Below are 17261 nucleotides of genomic sequence, written 5' to 3' on the forward strand. Positions count from 1 at the left end.
GTGGAGACGATGTGTGGACTCTACAAGATGATATTTTCTATGTGATCTCACATCATAAATACTTCTATGTTACAGATGTTATTTTCTGCCATTCTGTTGGTTTAGGGTGAAGATCTGATGAAGATGAAAGTTGAGGGTGAAGTAGAAGAGACGTATGTGAGGGATGATCAGCAATATACGGAGGAGGCTGGAATGACGAGGACATCCATAGAGGAGGACACTCCTACAGAGATCAGCACAGGTGACCCATAATATATTCTTCTCTTATCTCTGCTCTGTTACTGCTCACTGATTGGTCCAGAGTAGGGCGGGAGCTCAGTGATATCAGCCAATAATAGGTTGATAATTGTCACCTCCCTGTACTGATACCCGTCCAGGGGTTCAGCTGGCAGTATTAGGTTGTGTGTCACTCCTAGTTACAGTAGTACAGATATGAGAACACAGATTGAGTCTTTCTTAGGTTGGTTCCTCTTCTCCCAGCAGACTTATAGCTAAATGTTACCATAAAACTCTATTACCAGTCTTGTTGGCATGAAAAGTAAGGAGTAACAGAGACTGAAACACTTATCTCTCCAAGAGGAAATACTGCTGCAAGCTCCCTCCAATGCTGCATATCACCAGACGCCTAGACTAATGGTCACTTGTTCCATGGTAAAGGGTCTACAAATCTGAACTTTGACCCTCTTGTCTATCAGAGGTCTCATGACCCAGTGCCTAGGCTTGTGGTTGTGTAAAGAGCATGGACTTCCCAGTCCCCATTGGTTCCTGCTCTTCTGACAAGGCTGTGTAAATGTAGAAGTGATCTGGGAGGAGGACCAAAGGCCCTTTGACTGAAGAGGGGGGAGAGTCCCAGCTGGTTGGGGACATCCACAGAGAACATCTGCTCACTCATATCTACCTGATCCAGATGGAATCTTGATGTAAGTGAACTAACCCTCTCAGATCTATTGACGATGTTTTTATATTTTTCCAGGACACGCCATGGAGAAACCCTCAAAGGATCGTCTCACTTTATCTCCAGGTTTTAAAATGGAAGATGAGGACATCACAGGAGATTGTGGAGGAGAAAAGACAATGAACTCCACTATGGATGGTGGACTTCACAGTGTGGATAGACCATGGAATCCCTCTGACTCTGAGCAACCTCGTACTGTGGGGGATGGTGCCGGAATTCAGGGGGAAAATATGTTTTTCTGTCCTGAATGTGGGGAAAGTTTTTGCTCTGAATTCAGTCTTACTGTACATCAGGAATGGGGGAAATGTTTTTCACTAAATCCGTTTCTTACTGAACATCAGAGATTGAACACAGGTGAGAAGATCTATGCCTGCCCCAAGTGCGGGAAGTGTTTTCCACGAAGATATGACTTTGTTTTACATGAAAGATCTCACACAGGGGAGAAGCCGTATTCCTGTGCTGAGTGTGGAAAATGTTTTTCAATAAAATCAAACCTTGCAAAGCATCAAAGAACTCACACAGGTGAGAAGCCATTTTCCTGCCCTGAGTGCGGGAAATGTTTTTCACAGAAGGCCCATCTTCTTTCACATCAGAAGTTTCACACGGGTGAAAAGCCATATTCCTGTCCTGAGTGTGGAAAATGTTTTTCAGAAAAATCAGACCTTGTAAAACATCAAAGTACTCACACGGGTGAGAAGGCATATTCCTGCCCTGAGTGCGGGAAATGTTTTTCACAGAAATCATACCTTGGTAAACATCAAAGATCTCACACAGGGGAGAAGCCATATTCCTGTCCCGAGTGTGGAAAATGTTTTTTACAGAAATCACAGCTTGGTAAACACCTAAGATCTCACACAGGAGAGAAGGCGTATTGCTGCCCTGAGTGCGGGAAATGTTTTTCACAGAAGAACCATCTTAATACACATCAGAGGACTCACACAGGTGAAAAGCCATATTTCTGTCCTGAGTGTGGAAAATGTTTTAGATTAAAATCAGGCTTTGTAAAACATAAAAGAACTCACACAGGTGAGAAGGCATATGCCTGCCCCGAGTGCGGGAAAAGTTTTTTACAGAAGCACCATCTTAATGCACATCTGAGGACTCACACGGGTGAAAAGCCATATTCCTGTCCTGTGTGTGCAAGATGTTTTTCACAAAAAGCAGGCCTTCTACAACATCGAACAACTCACACGGGTGAGAAGGCATATTCCTGCCCTGAGTGCGGGAAATGTTTTTCACAGAATTCCCATCTTAAAATACATCGTAGAATTCATACAGGTGAAAAGCCGTATCCCTGTCCTGAGTGCGGAAAATGTTTTTTACAGAAATCAGACCTTGTCAAACATCAAAGATCTCACACGGGGGAGAAGCCGTATTCCTGCCTCGAATGTGGAAAATGTTTTTCGCTCAAGTACGATTTTAACAAACACTGTAGGTCTCACACAGGTGAGTAAATGCGAAGCTTCTTAGTGTAGAAAAGGCCCTTCATGAACGTTCAATCTTATGGAACATCAGATATACTACACATAGGAAAAGCTGGATTCCTGCCCTGAGTGCAGGAATGTTTATCCACAAAAATCAGAACCTGTCAAACATACTCCCTGGCTTTTTAACAGAAGCTTCATAAGAAGACATCATGGTGAGAGAGCATCTAGACATGGATGAGAGAGAAGGGGAGATCAGACTACATTATAAGACTGAAAATATGACATTTCCAGATGTAACATTTTATATTTACCTGCTATAAAATGCAAATATAATCTTAATCTTGTGTCTTAGTAGTTTTATTTTCCAAACTTGTACGTGGTGGAACAGCCGATGCTCCCCCTTCTCATAAATTCTACCCATAATTCCTCCTCCGCATCATCACCACCTTCAACGATGTCACCATCACAACCTCCAACCACATCGCCATCACCACCTACAACCACATCGCCATCACCACTTACAACCACCAACCATATCCCCATTACCACCTACAACCACATCGCCATCACCCCCTCCCACCACATCACATCACAGCCTCCAACCACATCGCCATCATCACCTCCAACCACATCACCAACAGCCACATTACCATCACCACCTCCAACCACATCACCACCTTCAACCCCATCGTCATAACCACCTCCAACCACATCGCCATCACCACCTCCAACCACATCGCCATCACCACCTCCAACCATATTACCATCACCAACTCCAACCACATCGCCACCACCAGCTCCAACCACAACACCACCCCCAACCACATCACCATCATCACTTCCAACCACAAGATATTTATTTTATCGGCTCTCTAATTTTTGCAGTAAGCCCAAAGAAACAAACATCGACATTACCACCTCCAACCACATCGCCATCACCACCTACAACCACATCACCATCACAACCACCAACCAGATCACCATCACCACATCGCCATCACATCCTCCAACCACATCACCATTACCAATTCCAATCACAACCACCAACCAGATCACCACCTCCAACCACATCGTCATCATCACCTCCAACCACATCACCATCACCACCTCCAACCACATCACCATCATCACCTCCATCTACACCACCATCACCACCTCCAATCAAATCACCATCACCACCTTCAACCCCATTGCCATCACCACCTCCAAACACATCGCCATCACCACCTCCAACCACATCGCCATCACCACCTCCAACCATAAGATATTTAGATTTATCTTTTATCGACTCTCTAATTTTTGCAGTAAGCCCAAGGAAACAAACTCATTACTATATTAATATGCTTTTACGGAACGAGATTGCTGTGTATACAAACATAACACTGCATTGTTACTGATTGGCAATTATCAAATGGCCACAAGATGGCAGTGCTCTGCAGTTTAGTTGGCACAGGAACTAGTACAGCCATGCTAAGAATGTTGGAACTTGTATGCTGCAGGCATGACATCTTCATTCAGATAAGCTGGAAGAGGACTACAAATTCCATGTGAGTGAGCAAAAGGGGTGGGAGCCTTTAAAAAAAGAAAAGCCCAGGAATCTGATGAAATTCTTGCTTTTTTTTGGCTCTCGGATTCTTGCAGTAAGCCCAAGGAAATAAACCCATTACTATAATAATATTGACACGTACCTGGTCAGAGGCTGAAGTGCTGAGAGGCCTCCCTTTGCGGCTGAGTGCAGTATACTCCTGAAGATGGTACAGAAAGTGCAGTGCCCAAAGAAGCACGGGTTGCCAGTAGTGTACTGAAGATCTGGACCTGCGATCACCTGAAGAATACTGGGACAAGCCGGATGCACAATAAGGCAGATGATTCTCAGGAACTCCAGAAGTAGTTGACAACAGTGCACACTGGAGGCGGTAGTGGAAGCCAGGCCAGGGGTCATACACAGGTGTTCAGTCTGTAGTGGAGGCAGGTAACAGGAACAAGAGCAAGCCGAGGTCATACACAGGAGGGCAAGTAAATAGCAGATAAGTGGTAGCAAATCCATAATACAACCTGAGGTCATACATGGGTGATCAAGCAGCAGCAGATTCGGTAGAACAAGCCAGGGGGGGGGGGGTCAAAGCCAGGAGCAGAGATCAGACAAGTCAAGGGCAAGCCGGACCAGGAAATATGCACAGAGGGTCAGGAACACAGGAAGGCTGGTGACAATCCAGCAATCTGGTGAATACAGCAGCAGTCTTTTATAGACCAGAGAGGGGCCGCAACTGTCCCGTATTGGGTGCCAGTGTGCCAGTGCCCACAGGAATGTGCCGGATGTGTCCATTTCTAGTATTGGCAACACTGCCAGTTCTCCTTCGGCCATTTTCCTGACCAATATACTTTTACTGAACGAGATTGCTGTGTATACAAACTATTTACATTCACAGGAAAAATAATATGAGACATACAGTATAGAGTACTAAATATATATGCATGCATACAGACATTCAAGAGCTATCTACCCTTTAATAGTAGAAGAGGATTGAGGCTAACATGCGGTATTCTAATATGCTGTATACAGTGGGGACACTCTAAAAGCCAATTAACTTCTGTTATAGCTGGCCCACAAATAACTTAATGAACAGGACTCCCAGCATTAAGTGATCACAGGAAAATAGGTTCTCAATCTTGACAGTCTTTCTCTTTAACTCTTATAATGGAGCTTAGGTGTTGCCCCTAGTCCTCCTTTCAGCTTTTTGCTGTAGGCCTTGTATCTAAAAATGTTATGGCCCAGTCATGTCATTTTTAGCAGGTAGCCTTTAGTGGGTGGAGCCTGCTAGACCCCTCCTGCAGCTCCGTTCTCTGCACAGGCTATGTACACCATAGTGTTGTAGGGAACAGTATTAAGTAACCACTAAAGCCCCGTACACACGCTACGAATTTCCGCCGACCGCTCGTCCGTCTTTTGTGGCATGCTAGGTCTGATGTGGAAAGTAAAGAGGTTATTTTCATACGAATTTTCCCGTACGACAGAATTCTACTTCAGAAGTGATGTCATGTGTTGGATTGCTTTGTATGTGTTCTTTCGTCTCTGAGCATGCCTAGTCTTGCTCATAAGATTTTTCCCTGTCGAAATCTGTACTAATGAGATGAAAATCGGACGTGTGTTGACGGAGGACAAAAATTTTATAGCTTGCACATCAGGATTTTGTCAGCCGAAAAGTCGGAGTCGGCTGTCGAAAGCACCATACTAACAATCCGAAAATCAGCAGATCGGTCGTCGGACGAAATTTCCCTTCCAAATTTCTTATCGTGTGTACGGGGCTTAAGACTAAGTGATCCAGGATTCTATATCTCACTTCTGAAGCAATAAGTACTCATGCAGTGAATCTAAGTGCTCCAGATGGAAAAATAATGCAGTGTTTCTCAACTTTTTTTAAGTCGAGGCACCCTTTAAAATTATAGACAATCTCAGGGCACCCTTTAAAATTATGGACAGTCTCGAGGCACCCCATTCTAAAATGTACAAAACTATTCTAATAGCTTTACACAATGCAGCAGCATCTACACGTAGGACACCCAATGTTAGAGGTGATGTATTCTTCCAAAGCAAATACACTTTTGCACACTGGTACTGACTAGTATTCCAATGTTTCTCTTCTCTCTGCAATATGCTGTATACAGTAGAAATGCTCTAAAAGCCACTTAACTTCTGTTATAGCTGGCCCACAATTTCCTTAATGAACAGGATTCCCAGCATTACGTGATCACAGGGAAACAGGTTCTCTATCCTGGCAGTCTTTCTCTTTGGAGCTTAAGTGTTACCCCGTGGTAGAGTCCTCCTTTCAGCTTTTTGCTGCAAGCCTTGTATCTAAAAATGTTATGGCCCAAATTGAAGCTCAGGTGCATCCTCTTTCCACTGATCATCCTTAAATATTTCTACAGCTTGATTGGAATCCACCTGTCTTAAATTCAGTTAATTGAACATGATTTGGAAAGGCACACACCTGTTTATATAAGGCCCCACAGTTCACAGTGCATGTCAGAGCACAAACCAAGCCATGAAGTCCAAGGAATTGTCTGTAGACCTCCAATGGATTGTATGGAGGCACAGATCTGGGGAAGGGTACAGAAACATTTCTGCAGCATTGAAGGTCCCAATGAGCACAGTGGTCTCCGTAATCCGTAAATGGAAGAAGTTTGGAACTACAAGGGCTCTTCCTGGAGTGGGCCACCCGGCCAAACTGAGCGATCGGGGGAGAAGGGCCTTAGTCAGGGAGGTGACCAAGAACCCCATGGTCACTCTGACAGAGCTTCAGTGTTTCTCTGTGGAGAGAGGAGAACCTTTCAGAAGAACAACCATCTCTGCAGCACTCCACCAATCAGACCTGTATGGTAGAGTGGCCAGACGGAAGCCACTCTTCAGTGAAAGGCACATGGCAGCCTGCCTGGAGTTTGCCAAAAGGCACCTGAAGGACTCTCAGACCATGAGAAACAATCTGATGAAACAAAGTTTGAACTCTTTGGCCTGAATGGCAAGCGTCATGTCTGGAGGAAACCACTTCTCATCACCTGGCCAATACCATCCCTACAGTGAAGCATGGTGGTGTCAGCATCATGCTGTGGGAATGTTTTTTAGCAGCAGGAACTAGGAGACTAGTCAGGATTGAGGGAAAAATGAATGCAGCAATGTACAGAGACATCCTTGATGAAAACCTGCTCTGGACCTCAGAGTGGGGCGCAGGTTAATTTTCCAACAGGACAACGACCCTAAGCGCACAGCCAAGATAATAAAGGAGTGGCTACGGGACAACTCTGTGGATGTCCTTGAGAGGCCCAGACTTGAACCCGATTGAACATCTTTGGAGAGACCTGAAAATGGCTGTGCACCGACGCTCCCCTCCAAACTGATGGAGCTTGAGAGGTCCTGCAAAAAAGAATGGGAGAAACTGCCCAAAAATAGGTGTGCCAAGCTTGTAGCATCATACTCAAAAGGATTGGAGGCTGTAATTGGTGCCAAGGGAGCTTCATCAAAGTATTGAGCAAAGGCTGTGATACTAAAGCCCCGTACACACGTACCGATCGTCGGCCGACGGAACGTCCTACAAATGTTCGCGGCTGGTGTGTTTGTTGTTTGTCTGTTGAAAAGTGCTCCAAACTTGCCCAGGACATTTGTCTTCCGACAGAAAATGACGTCACTACGTTCCACGCACGTTCGCCGCTACAAAAGAGGAAGTGAGTGTTTGGCCGTGACCCTTCTGGGCATCTCGCGCTGATTTCGGTAGCATTTGTTTGGTTGACGACATTTCGCTATTTTCCGAGACATCGTTCGAGAATTTATTATGGCGACCGTGAATTCGTCCGTTGCTGTCGTTAGTGTTGGAGTTTTGGCTCTGAGACGACGTACGAGCAATAGGAAGAAGAAGCGGACCTCCTGGACGAAAAATTGGTTGCTTAACCGTGATCAATTTTCTCATATGTCCTTGCTGAGGGAGCTCCAGGAAAATAATCCTGATGACTTCAGGAATTATTTGAGGATGACGGATCCCATCTTTTACCGTCTTCTTGCCCTGGTGTCCCCCTATATTCTGAAGCAGGATACTTGTATGCGGCTTGCAATTACTCCTGAGCAAAGGTTAATTGCGACGTTGAGGTATCTTGCAACAGGGAGAAGCCTGCAGGATCTGAAGTTCACCACAGGCATCTCCCCCCAAGCTCTTGGAGTCATCATCCCTGAGACCTGCTCTGCCATCATCAAGGTCTTGCAGAAGGACTATATCAAGGTATGTTTGATTTTTTACATTACATTACATGTATTACTAGTTTCACCTGAATTATGATGTTTTTGGATGTACAGCAATTGACACAGGCCATTATTTGTAAACTACCCTCTGTCCGCATGCACATAGTAGTAAAGATGTAGATTATCTTTAACCATTTGTAAAATTACCCACTAACCACCCCACCATTCTCTCCTATGTGTCCCTAAACGCATTGCCTGTTAACAGTATTTTGAATTTGGGTCATTTTATTGCTTTCCCTCAAACAATTATTCCTTGGCCAATGTTTTAGTACCTAGTTAATGATTTATCTAAAATACATCAGTCCATCCATTCCCACCTATGAGTCTGTATGTTTATGTAATGATGTTAAAACCTTCACTGACCACAAGCCCTAATTGATGTATAAATGCCCAGTTTTACTTACCCATCCCCCACCCACATGCTAAATCTCAAAGTCAGCATATACCAAAGCTCAAGTTCAGAGGTCTTCAAACTATGGCCCACCAGTTGTTCACGAACTTCAATTTCCATCATGCCTAGTCATGTCTGTGAATGTCAGAGAATTACAAGGCCTCATGGGATGTGTAGTTCTGCAACAGCTGGAGGGCCGTAGTTTGTAAATCTCAGCTCTAGCTGGTGAGTATAATGGGCCATACACACTAGAAGATTGTCAGAACAATTTATCCTTCCGATTTACCAAAACCAAATAATATGAGGTCCAACAAACACTTTCAAATCCTATGCAATCTGGTAGGCCCTTGCACTACATAGAAAAGTTAAATCTGCACGAAAAAGTCTTCAGAGAATCTTCTAGTGTGTATGGCCCTTTACAATATAAGAACAATAGGAGGTTGAAAAGAAATGTATGTAGATGTTACATCCCCATATCCAAACCTTTGCCTTCCTGTTGTATATTTTTTTAGCAAGTTGCATAAGCATTTAACAGACAACTGTGTGTGTAATTAATAATGTGATGTGCTCAAGCACTAATTTTATTTATTTTTTTTTTTTTTTTATTTTTTCCCCACAGTTTCCTTCAAACGCAGAGCAATGGCTGGAGATTTCTGATCAATTTCTGGAGAAGTGGAATTTTCCCAATTGTGGGGGTGCTATTGATGGGAAGCACGTCCGCATTGTCCCCCCTCCGAATTCCGGCACATTTTATTATAATTATAAAGGTTTTTTTAGTATAGTCATGCTAGCCATAGTTAATGCAAACTATGAGTTTATTTTTTTGGATATTGGCAAAAATGGCCGCAATTCGGATGGGGGAGTTATTGATCAGACGGAGTTCGCTCGTCGTCTAAAGAACGGCACTCTGAACCTGCCATCCAGGGAGCAAACTGTTGAGGGTATGAGCTTTGTGTTTATCGCAGATGAGGCTTTTGCGCTTGGGGAGCATCTCATGAAGCCCTACCCTCAGAGGAACCTCACCCCAGACCAAAGGATTTACAACTACCGGTTGTCCAGAGCTCGCAGAGTTGTGGAGAATGCCTTCGGGATAATGGCCAACCGGTTCCGGATATTCCTGACGTCCATAAACCTGGCACTGTACAAAGTGGATAATGTGGTCTTGTGTTGCTGCATTTTGCACAACTTCCTACGCAGGAATGCACAAAATTATGTATTGCAGCAACTGGATACTGACCCTGCTATGCCAGGTACAAGTGGAGAGGCCCAACCTTCTAACCAAGTGGAGTCCATGACGTCAATGGAAGTTGGACGGTCAGCATTGGCATCACACAGGGCCCGTCAGATCCGCCAGGAATATCTGGACTATTTCGTGGGGAGAGGAGCTGTGTCCTGGCAGCAATCACTGTCACACACCCATTAATCTTGTTAAAGATTGGACACACAAGATAAATGTCAGAGATATATTATTTTTCAACACATTAAACAAAAATTGCAATGATTCTGTATTGTGGATTATAATCATTTGGGCACATATGCCAAACACAATTATTTGGGTTAATCATGTGTTATATATGTGTGACTTTGGAAGGGTTAATACATTCATCAGTGTGTTTCTTGACTGTAGTCTCTCACCAGCTGATCCAAAGTGATGATGGCCATGTGTTATTTTTTAGCCAGTGGTGTAAATACAAGGGCCTTCTGCACCCCACAAAATGTACACAAACCCTGTCACATTGAGAACTAGGTCACACCCAAGGTTCATCTAATGTCACCTTACATTGGTGTTCATTGTCCAGAAGTTGCCCATACTATATATTTCATATAATACATTAGGGTATTAACAAAGTACCTACACCTGTTATGTTGTGTTCATTTATGACATCCTTCTCACTGCCCACCAATGTTAGGATATGTCAGTGTTATGTGAAACTTGATCATTGTTCATCTCAAAGTGTTATATATATAGGTAATGGAAAGTGAACTAGAGCAACGAACAAGCAATACACTATAGATTACACTGATCTCCCTACACTGATTGCTACTGGCAATATCAATGCCATATTGAATCCTAGGACTGCTAGTACCTTGAGTGTTGAGTCACACTTATGCGATGCGGGAAGTCTGCGACTTTGCAGCCTTCCAGCATTGCATAAGGGTGACCCGCCACTTACTTTTTCCACAGGATTGTATTCCACAAGTGTTAAGCACTGTGCGATCCAATCCAGATACATCAGAAATAAAGGGTCATGTGCGACTTGTATGCGTGTTCAGTGCGAATGTAGCCATACAAAGTGTATGTCTCAATTCACACTGCACATCTGATGGCATGTAATATCGTAGCGCACTGCTCCTTTATTACATGCGATCAGATGTTCATGCGAAAATCAGCTATACAGTTTGTATGGCTCAATTCGCACTGCACTCGCACAAAAGTCGCACATGATGCATTTATTCAGCCGCATCAGGATAGGATCGCACAATCGTTCAAACTTGTGTGATCCGATCCTGTGTGAAATGTCAGATCGCACTGTGATATGCGTTAAAACTGGGGGTATCTTTAACATTTCATTGACACCTCCAGCAACTCGCATATGGCAGTGACCAAAATGCTTTCATTAACATGTAAATATGGGAATAGGACAGCCATCATACATTTAGTGCTTCTTTACACAGCTTTAGACCTCGACCCCCCAACTAAAGTCTAATAAAGAATTGAACACACATTGTTGAATGTAAAAACGTTTTAGTATCAAACATTCACAGGGTTAGGGTTAGGGTTAGGGTTAGGGTTAGGGTGTTGTAAAGTGCTTTTCCCAAACTTGGGTACACTCTTTAACATCTGAGTGTAATTAAAATGCCCTAAAACATTCTTAAAAAATTGTAACATCAGGAACATCCCAATACAAACATTAAAAACCTAGTAAAATTGTGGCTTAAAATTTGCCAATCATGTCCACAAAATTGCGCATTTTGATTTGTAATGCCGTTGCAGTCTCCTTTATTTGTTCCAGGTCTGCGCAGCATTGGAGAGCCTCACGGGTCAATTTGGCTAATGTGCAACTATGTAAAACATGGTCTGTAAAAATTAAAAAAAAATGAGTCAATGTGAATCACCTACATGAGGTCATAATAATAGAGAAACATTTGGTGTGCAGGTAATCTTAAATTCCTCTCGAGTTAATACCTACCCTGTTCTTATGCTCTTTTGCCCTAGGCTCTTCTTCTTCCTCCTGTCCTCCTCCGATGCTGTTGCTGATGATTCTGCCGGTCTCCTGAGCTTACTATATATTCATTAGGGGTGTGAACGCATGATGACGTCATTGTGAGGGCATGGTTGTAATGTATATATATTAAGATGCAGAGACCAGAGACGGGCAGAATGCACGGCAACAGCATTGGAGGAGGACAGGAGGAAGAAGAAGAGCCTAGGGCAAAAGAGCAGACAACATAAGAGCAGAAGATTGGACAGCAGAAGAGTGGAGAGGAGAAGATCCAAAGAGCAGAGTGGAGAAGACCGGATGAAGATATTTAAGAACATTTCATAAACGTCTCCTGTCGTTATTCACATACACTTCCATTTATGTGGTTAATGTGTAGGGGTACTATGTACCCCATACCCATTCACATAGTGATTGGGGTCTGGGATCTGGGGGCCACCCTTTGTTAAAGGTTGCTTCCAAAGTCCTAGGAACCCCCTGGCCGCATGACCCCCCAAAACCACCAGACAGGGTTGTGGGGATGAGGCTCTTGTCCTCCTCTACATGGGAGTAAGGTGCTTTTGGGTGTGCGGTGCAGAGGCCCCCTGGCCCAAAGCAACAAAACCCCCCCATGTTGAGGGCATGTGTCCTGCTGTGGTCCAGGGGGTGTTTGGTCCGCTTGCTCGTTCTCTTTCCTGGCCTGACAAGCTGCATGCTTGTATAAGGGTCTGGTAGGGGTTTTGGGGGTAACCCACGCTGTCTTTTTGTTGTGGGCATACCCTCAAACTCAATACCACACACAAAAGGCCTGGTTGTGAACTTGGGGGGACACCCACGGTGGGTTGTTCAATTTTTGGGTGTAGTTCCCCCTCAAAAATCTTCACAACGCAAGTGGCCCCGCAAGTCAGAGCATCCTGATCCGACTTACGGTGCAACTTCCATTCAAATAAAGAGGCTCCCATAGGGAACTAGTGTTGTAAATTGGAGGCTAAAAATAACACTGATAAAAATCATTCTGAAAAAACCTACGTGGGCACACAATTGGCTCTTGGAAACTTGGTCCTGGTTCCTCCACAGTTTCGGAACTGGCTTCCATGCTGCTTGGCAAGTTGCCAGGAGATCGGGCTTCTGACCTGGCTGGGGATGCCACATCCTGGCATGATGCAACATCTGCAATGTAAATTTGTAAGGGAATACAAGAATATAAGGTTAAACAATCATTGCAAATACACATATTTCTATGATACCACTACACAAAAATCTGTGACTACCAACCTTCTTGTTGCTCTGGTGTCTCATCACTTGTTGGCTCCACCAGGATTATTTCCGGAATAATGTCTTCATCTACATAATACAAAACATTGGCCATATCATAAAAGTCACAAGAGGTACATTTGTTAGGACATGGTGCCCTGCTTGATAGCTCTTTTAGTAACAAATATGAAGACATGTACATGGTTATCTACGAAAAATATGGTACATTAATGTTTGACAGTGCATAGGAACCAATTACCTTTAGTGGAATCTGTGCCACCTTCTGTGCCCATGTCCTCATCTTGTTCGGCAACTGCCGATGGAGCTGCCAGACCTCTCCTCCTCCTTTCCCATAGTTTGGCACGGAGTTTACGTTTTTCTCCTATTTAAAGGTTTGAATAATAATCTGTGATTAATAGGAATGTTTGCTGAGAAGATTCGTGCAGGAAAGAACGTTCGTTGCAACACAATACATATATTTTTAACTATGGCTTCCTGACTTTTAATGTCATATACTAAAACATCAACAATAGATCGATCAAATCACGACATGACAACTAAAATGAGTAATCTAACTTTTTACATAGACATTATAATCTAGACATGTTAATACAACATACACAAAATTATAAAAAACATATTGCATGATTAAAAAAATAAAGAAAAAATAAAACTTACTTTTTTTCAAAATCCGATGGATTTGGGAAAGCTGATCCTGCTCACGGTGTTTGAGGTCAGACCACCGTTTCCGAATCTGATCTTTCGATCGCTCGACACCGAATTTTTTGACCAAACAGGCCACCACCTTGTCCATGATGCCATCTTTCCTGGCATTGGGCCGATCGTAATTTGCCAACTTTCCATCGTAATCCATTTTTTCTAAAATGGAGACCATCTCCACCATTTCTGGCTTTGACATGGGTGTAGCCCTTGATTTTCGGGTGGCCCAATCACTTCGGCCCCCACTAATTGAGCTCCCAGATTGTTGAGACATGGTTCCTAATTAAACAATGATTATTCCACTGCCTCAGGTGTGAGTGTCGCATGTAGGCCTGATCTTCGGCACGTACACACCCCTGCACAAGCCCGCCACTGGAGGAGGAGTTGACGCCTGCGCTGTATTTAAAGGACGCCAGATCGTTCGGCCGACGATTCGCTAGCGGACATATCGAGAGTTGGAGCACGATCGAGCGGCGAATCACGACTTTTCCCCACAAACAAAGGTACGACTCTTTTAATAGAAAGTGTGTGTTTTGGGCCCTATACAGCTTTTATTAGGAATATCTTTATTATGTGCCAAAATACATGCTATTTTAATATGTTTTGTGTTGTTTTGTGTCTTGCAGGCATATACTGTCCTGCAATATGGTGGACAATTTCACCACCCACAACTTTTTAATAAGTTTTATTGATGAGTTCAGGCAACTGCCCTGTTTGTGGCAAGTCAAGTCCGCAGATTATAAAAATCGAAAACTCAGAAAACAGGCCATGGAACATTTGGTGGCCTTCTACAAGCCCGTCTGTCCTGGGGCAAATTTTACTTATATCCGCAAAAAAATAAACAGTATTCGCACTGCCTACAGGCGGGAGTTAAAAAAAATAGAGGAGTCCACCCAGTCTGGAGCAGGGGCACGGAATGTATATGTACCACGGCTGTGGTACTTTGATAACATGCGGTTCCTGGCAGACACCATGGAATCCAGGCCGTCAATTTCAACACTGCCTTCTACTTCGGCAGAGGGCTCAGTGTCGGTAGATCCAAGCCAGGATGAGGATTTCCTGGAGGAGAGTTTTACTCAGGTATGGCATTTCACAATATATTGTCTGCTAAAATGTAATCATGTAACAAAATTATAAGCTAAACCATAATTGACCCTTTAGGTAAACGGGCATAGCAAGGGGTTGGCATGACAGGCAACCGCCAGGGGCGCAGGCCAAGGGGGGTGGGTCACAAAAACATTGGCATTGTTTTATTGTTTATTTTAACAATCCACTCAGCCTGCACACCCCAGAACCCCCAGTTTGCAGGCGGATTCATGCAGGTGTAAAACATTGAGAGCAGCTTCATGCAGGTGTAAAACATTGAGAGCTGCTTCATGCAGGTGTAAAACATTGAGAGCTGCTTCATGCAGGTGTAAAACATTGAGAGCAGCTTCATGCAGGTGTAAAACATTGAGAGCAGCTGAGCCAAAAGACCAGGAGACTGAGACTGCCTCTCACTGCATCCCCAGCACACCTCTGGTCTTACAAACACTGCTGCATCCCCAGCACACCTCTGGTCCTAACAAACACTGCTGTAGCCTCAGCATTCCTCTGGCTCAACCTTTTTTAATACAAAACTAACAGCTCCTGCAAATGATCCATCCATCCTTGCTTCCATGTCTCTGGTCTCTCACTCTGGGTCAGCAAGGCAGGTGGCTTCCTTATTCATGTTTCCCTGCACTGCTTCACCCTCAATGCCCTACATCAAGTCCTCTGCAAGTTCAGGCCCCTCTCTCTCTGCAACCCCCTCCTCTCTCTCTCACACCCCCTCTTTCTCTCCCTCTCTCTAGCTCTCAACCCTCTCTTTCTTTTTCACACCTGAGACAATGATTGCCCACTAGAGAGCTCTACACTGGGCAAACAAGGGGCAAATTAGAAACTTTTAATGCCCTTTAATTTTTTTTTGGGGGGGTGGGTTACAGTTTTACATTGATCTTGGGGGGGGGGGGGGTTGTTGCCAAATACAGCTCCTCAACAAGGGCACTGGAGACCCTAGATATGCCACTGTATGTAAAGTCTGCTATTTGTTCACAATAATATAACAAACATGCATTTTTATATACACTATAACATTCTAATCAATTGTTCATTTCATCAACAGGGAAGTGTCACTGAGGAGGAGCCAGGTTGCAGCCAGGAGCCTGGGGAGCCTGTGGAGCCTGAGGAGCCTGCGGAACTCTTTCCACCACCACCTCCTCCTGCCAAACGGAGGCAAAAGAGGAAGCACGTGGATGATATCACTGACGAGTTTATCCAGGAGGCCACCATAGCCCTACGTCGGAAACCGGAGGCCAATGAGTCCTTCGGGAATATGACTGCCAAAATCCTGGATAAGGTGGACCTCAGGCAGTGTCAGTATGCCAGAAAAATTATTCTGGATGTGCTGCAAAACGCAGAAAACGGCATACTTACTGAGCACAGCCACGCATGCCAGGAGCACCCGTGCCCTCCACCTCCACCTCCACCTCCACCTCCACAACACCCACCACCTCGCCAAATGCCACATGGCCAGTGGCAATATGGCCAGCAGGATCCAAACCTGCCCTCATGGCAACCTGATTACAGTTACCAGCAACTTTAATTTGTGTAACCCCCTATTATTTATTTTACCCCTGTTTGCCAGTTTCTAGTTTAATTTTGTCCAAATGGACCTTTTTTATGTTTAGTTATACGGAAAGTATTGATGTTTGCTTTGTTTTTTTTTTGCTGAGATCCAAAAAATAAAGAAAATTTAAAATAAAAAATGGCCTATCTGAATTTGTTAACATGTTTAATATTGTGCATAACCTGAAAAATATGTTTTAGACATTAATTCAGACAAGAATAAAGGGTCATATCAATAGTTAGATCTTTGGTGTGAAAATACAAAAATAATGGTGAAGAGTTCAAATTATTTAATTCTAAAATTTGATAGAACAGATAGAATAGACAAACATTATCTTCATCATAACAGAACACATGCCTTTTTATTAGAAAAGTATGGCATTATGAGCAGCATCTTCCTTCTTCTCACATTTATCAAGATGAGCATGTGCTCCGCATTTCACCTATTTCTTGGACTTCCGCGAGCCGAAAGTTCTTTCTGAATAAAATGTTGAGTTTACTAGAGAAAATTCTTCCGGGAACTCATTTGGTTTGATCATGCGTGTTGGGATTTGTAGCTGTGTGTCGGCAGAATTGTGTACTGACAGGCGAACAATCGTCCGTTCTGGTGTCGGCATACAAATATTTTCATGTTTGCAAGAAAGACTTTTGTCCGCGGATTGTGCGCAGACATCTGTCGGAGGCACCATACTAACACGCGTACAATCGGCAGATCCTTCGTCCACCGACGTTTGTATGCCGACGATCGGTACGTGTGTACGGGCCTTTACGTACATGGGAGTTTTTTCCTTTTTTATTTTTAATAAATTTGCAAAGATTTCAAACAAACTTTCACGTTGTTAATATGGGGGATTGTTTGCAGAATTTTGAGGGAAAAAATGAG

General features: G+C 43.8%; 3 protein-coding genes across 3 annotated transcripts in view; 2 read left to right on the forward strand and 1 right to left on the reverse strand.

The window, feature by feature from the left end:
- The window catches only part of LOC309562668 (uncharacterized protein), a gene marked incomplete at both ends in the record, with an annotated part of 46549 nt that extends 44108 nt beyond the window's left edge, over positions 1-2441 (forward strand). Inside the window, one exon of the mRNA XM_082266946.1 lies at positions 974-2441. Within this exon, the coding sequence (XP_082123072.1) occupies positions 974-2409 (1436 nt within the window). The remainder of the gene's footprint in view (positions 1-973) is intronic.
- Positions 1-17261, forward strand: part of LOC309562972 (uncharacterized protein) — a 581033-nt gene that overhangs the window by 421978 nt on the left and 141794 nt on the right.
- Positions 1-17261, reverse strand: part of LOC309562915 (uncharacterized protein) — a 523709-nt gene that overhangs the window by 112701 nt on the left and 393747 nt on the right. The gene's annotated exons all lie outside the window — the stretch shown is intronic.

The sequence above is a fragment of the Pelophylax lessonae genome (genome assembly GCF_965119305.1).
Source record: "Pelophylax lessonae genome assembly, chromosome: 9".
NCBI classification, from domain to species: Eukaryota; Metazoa; Chordata; class Amphibia; order Anura; family Ranidae; genus Pelophylax; species Pelophylax lessonae.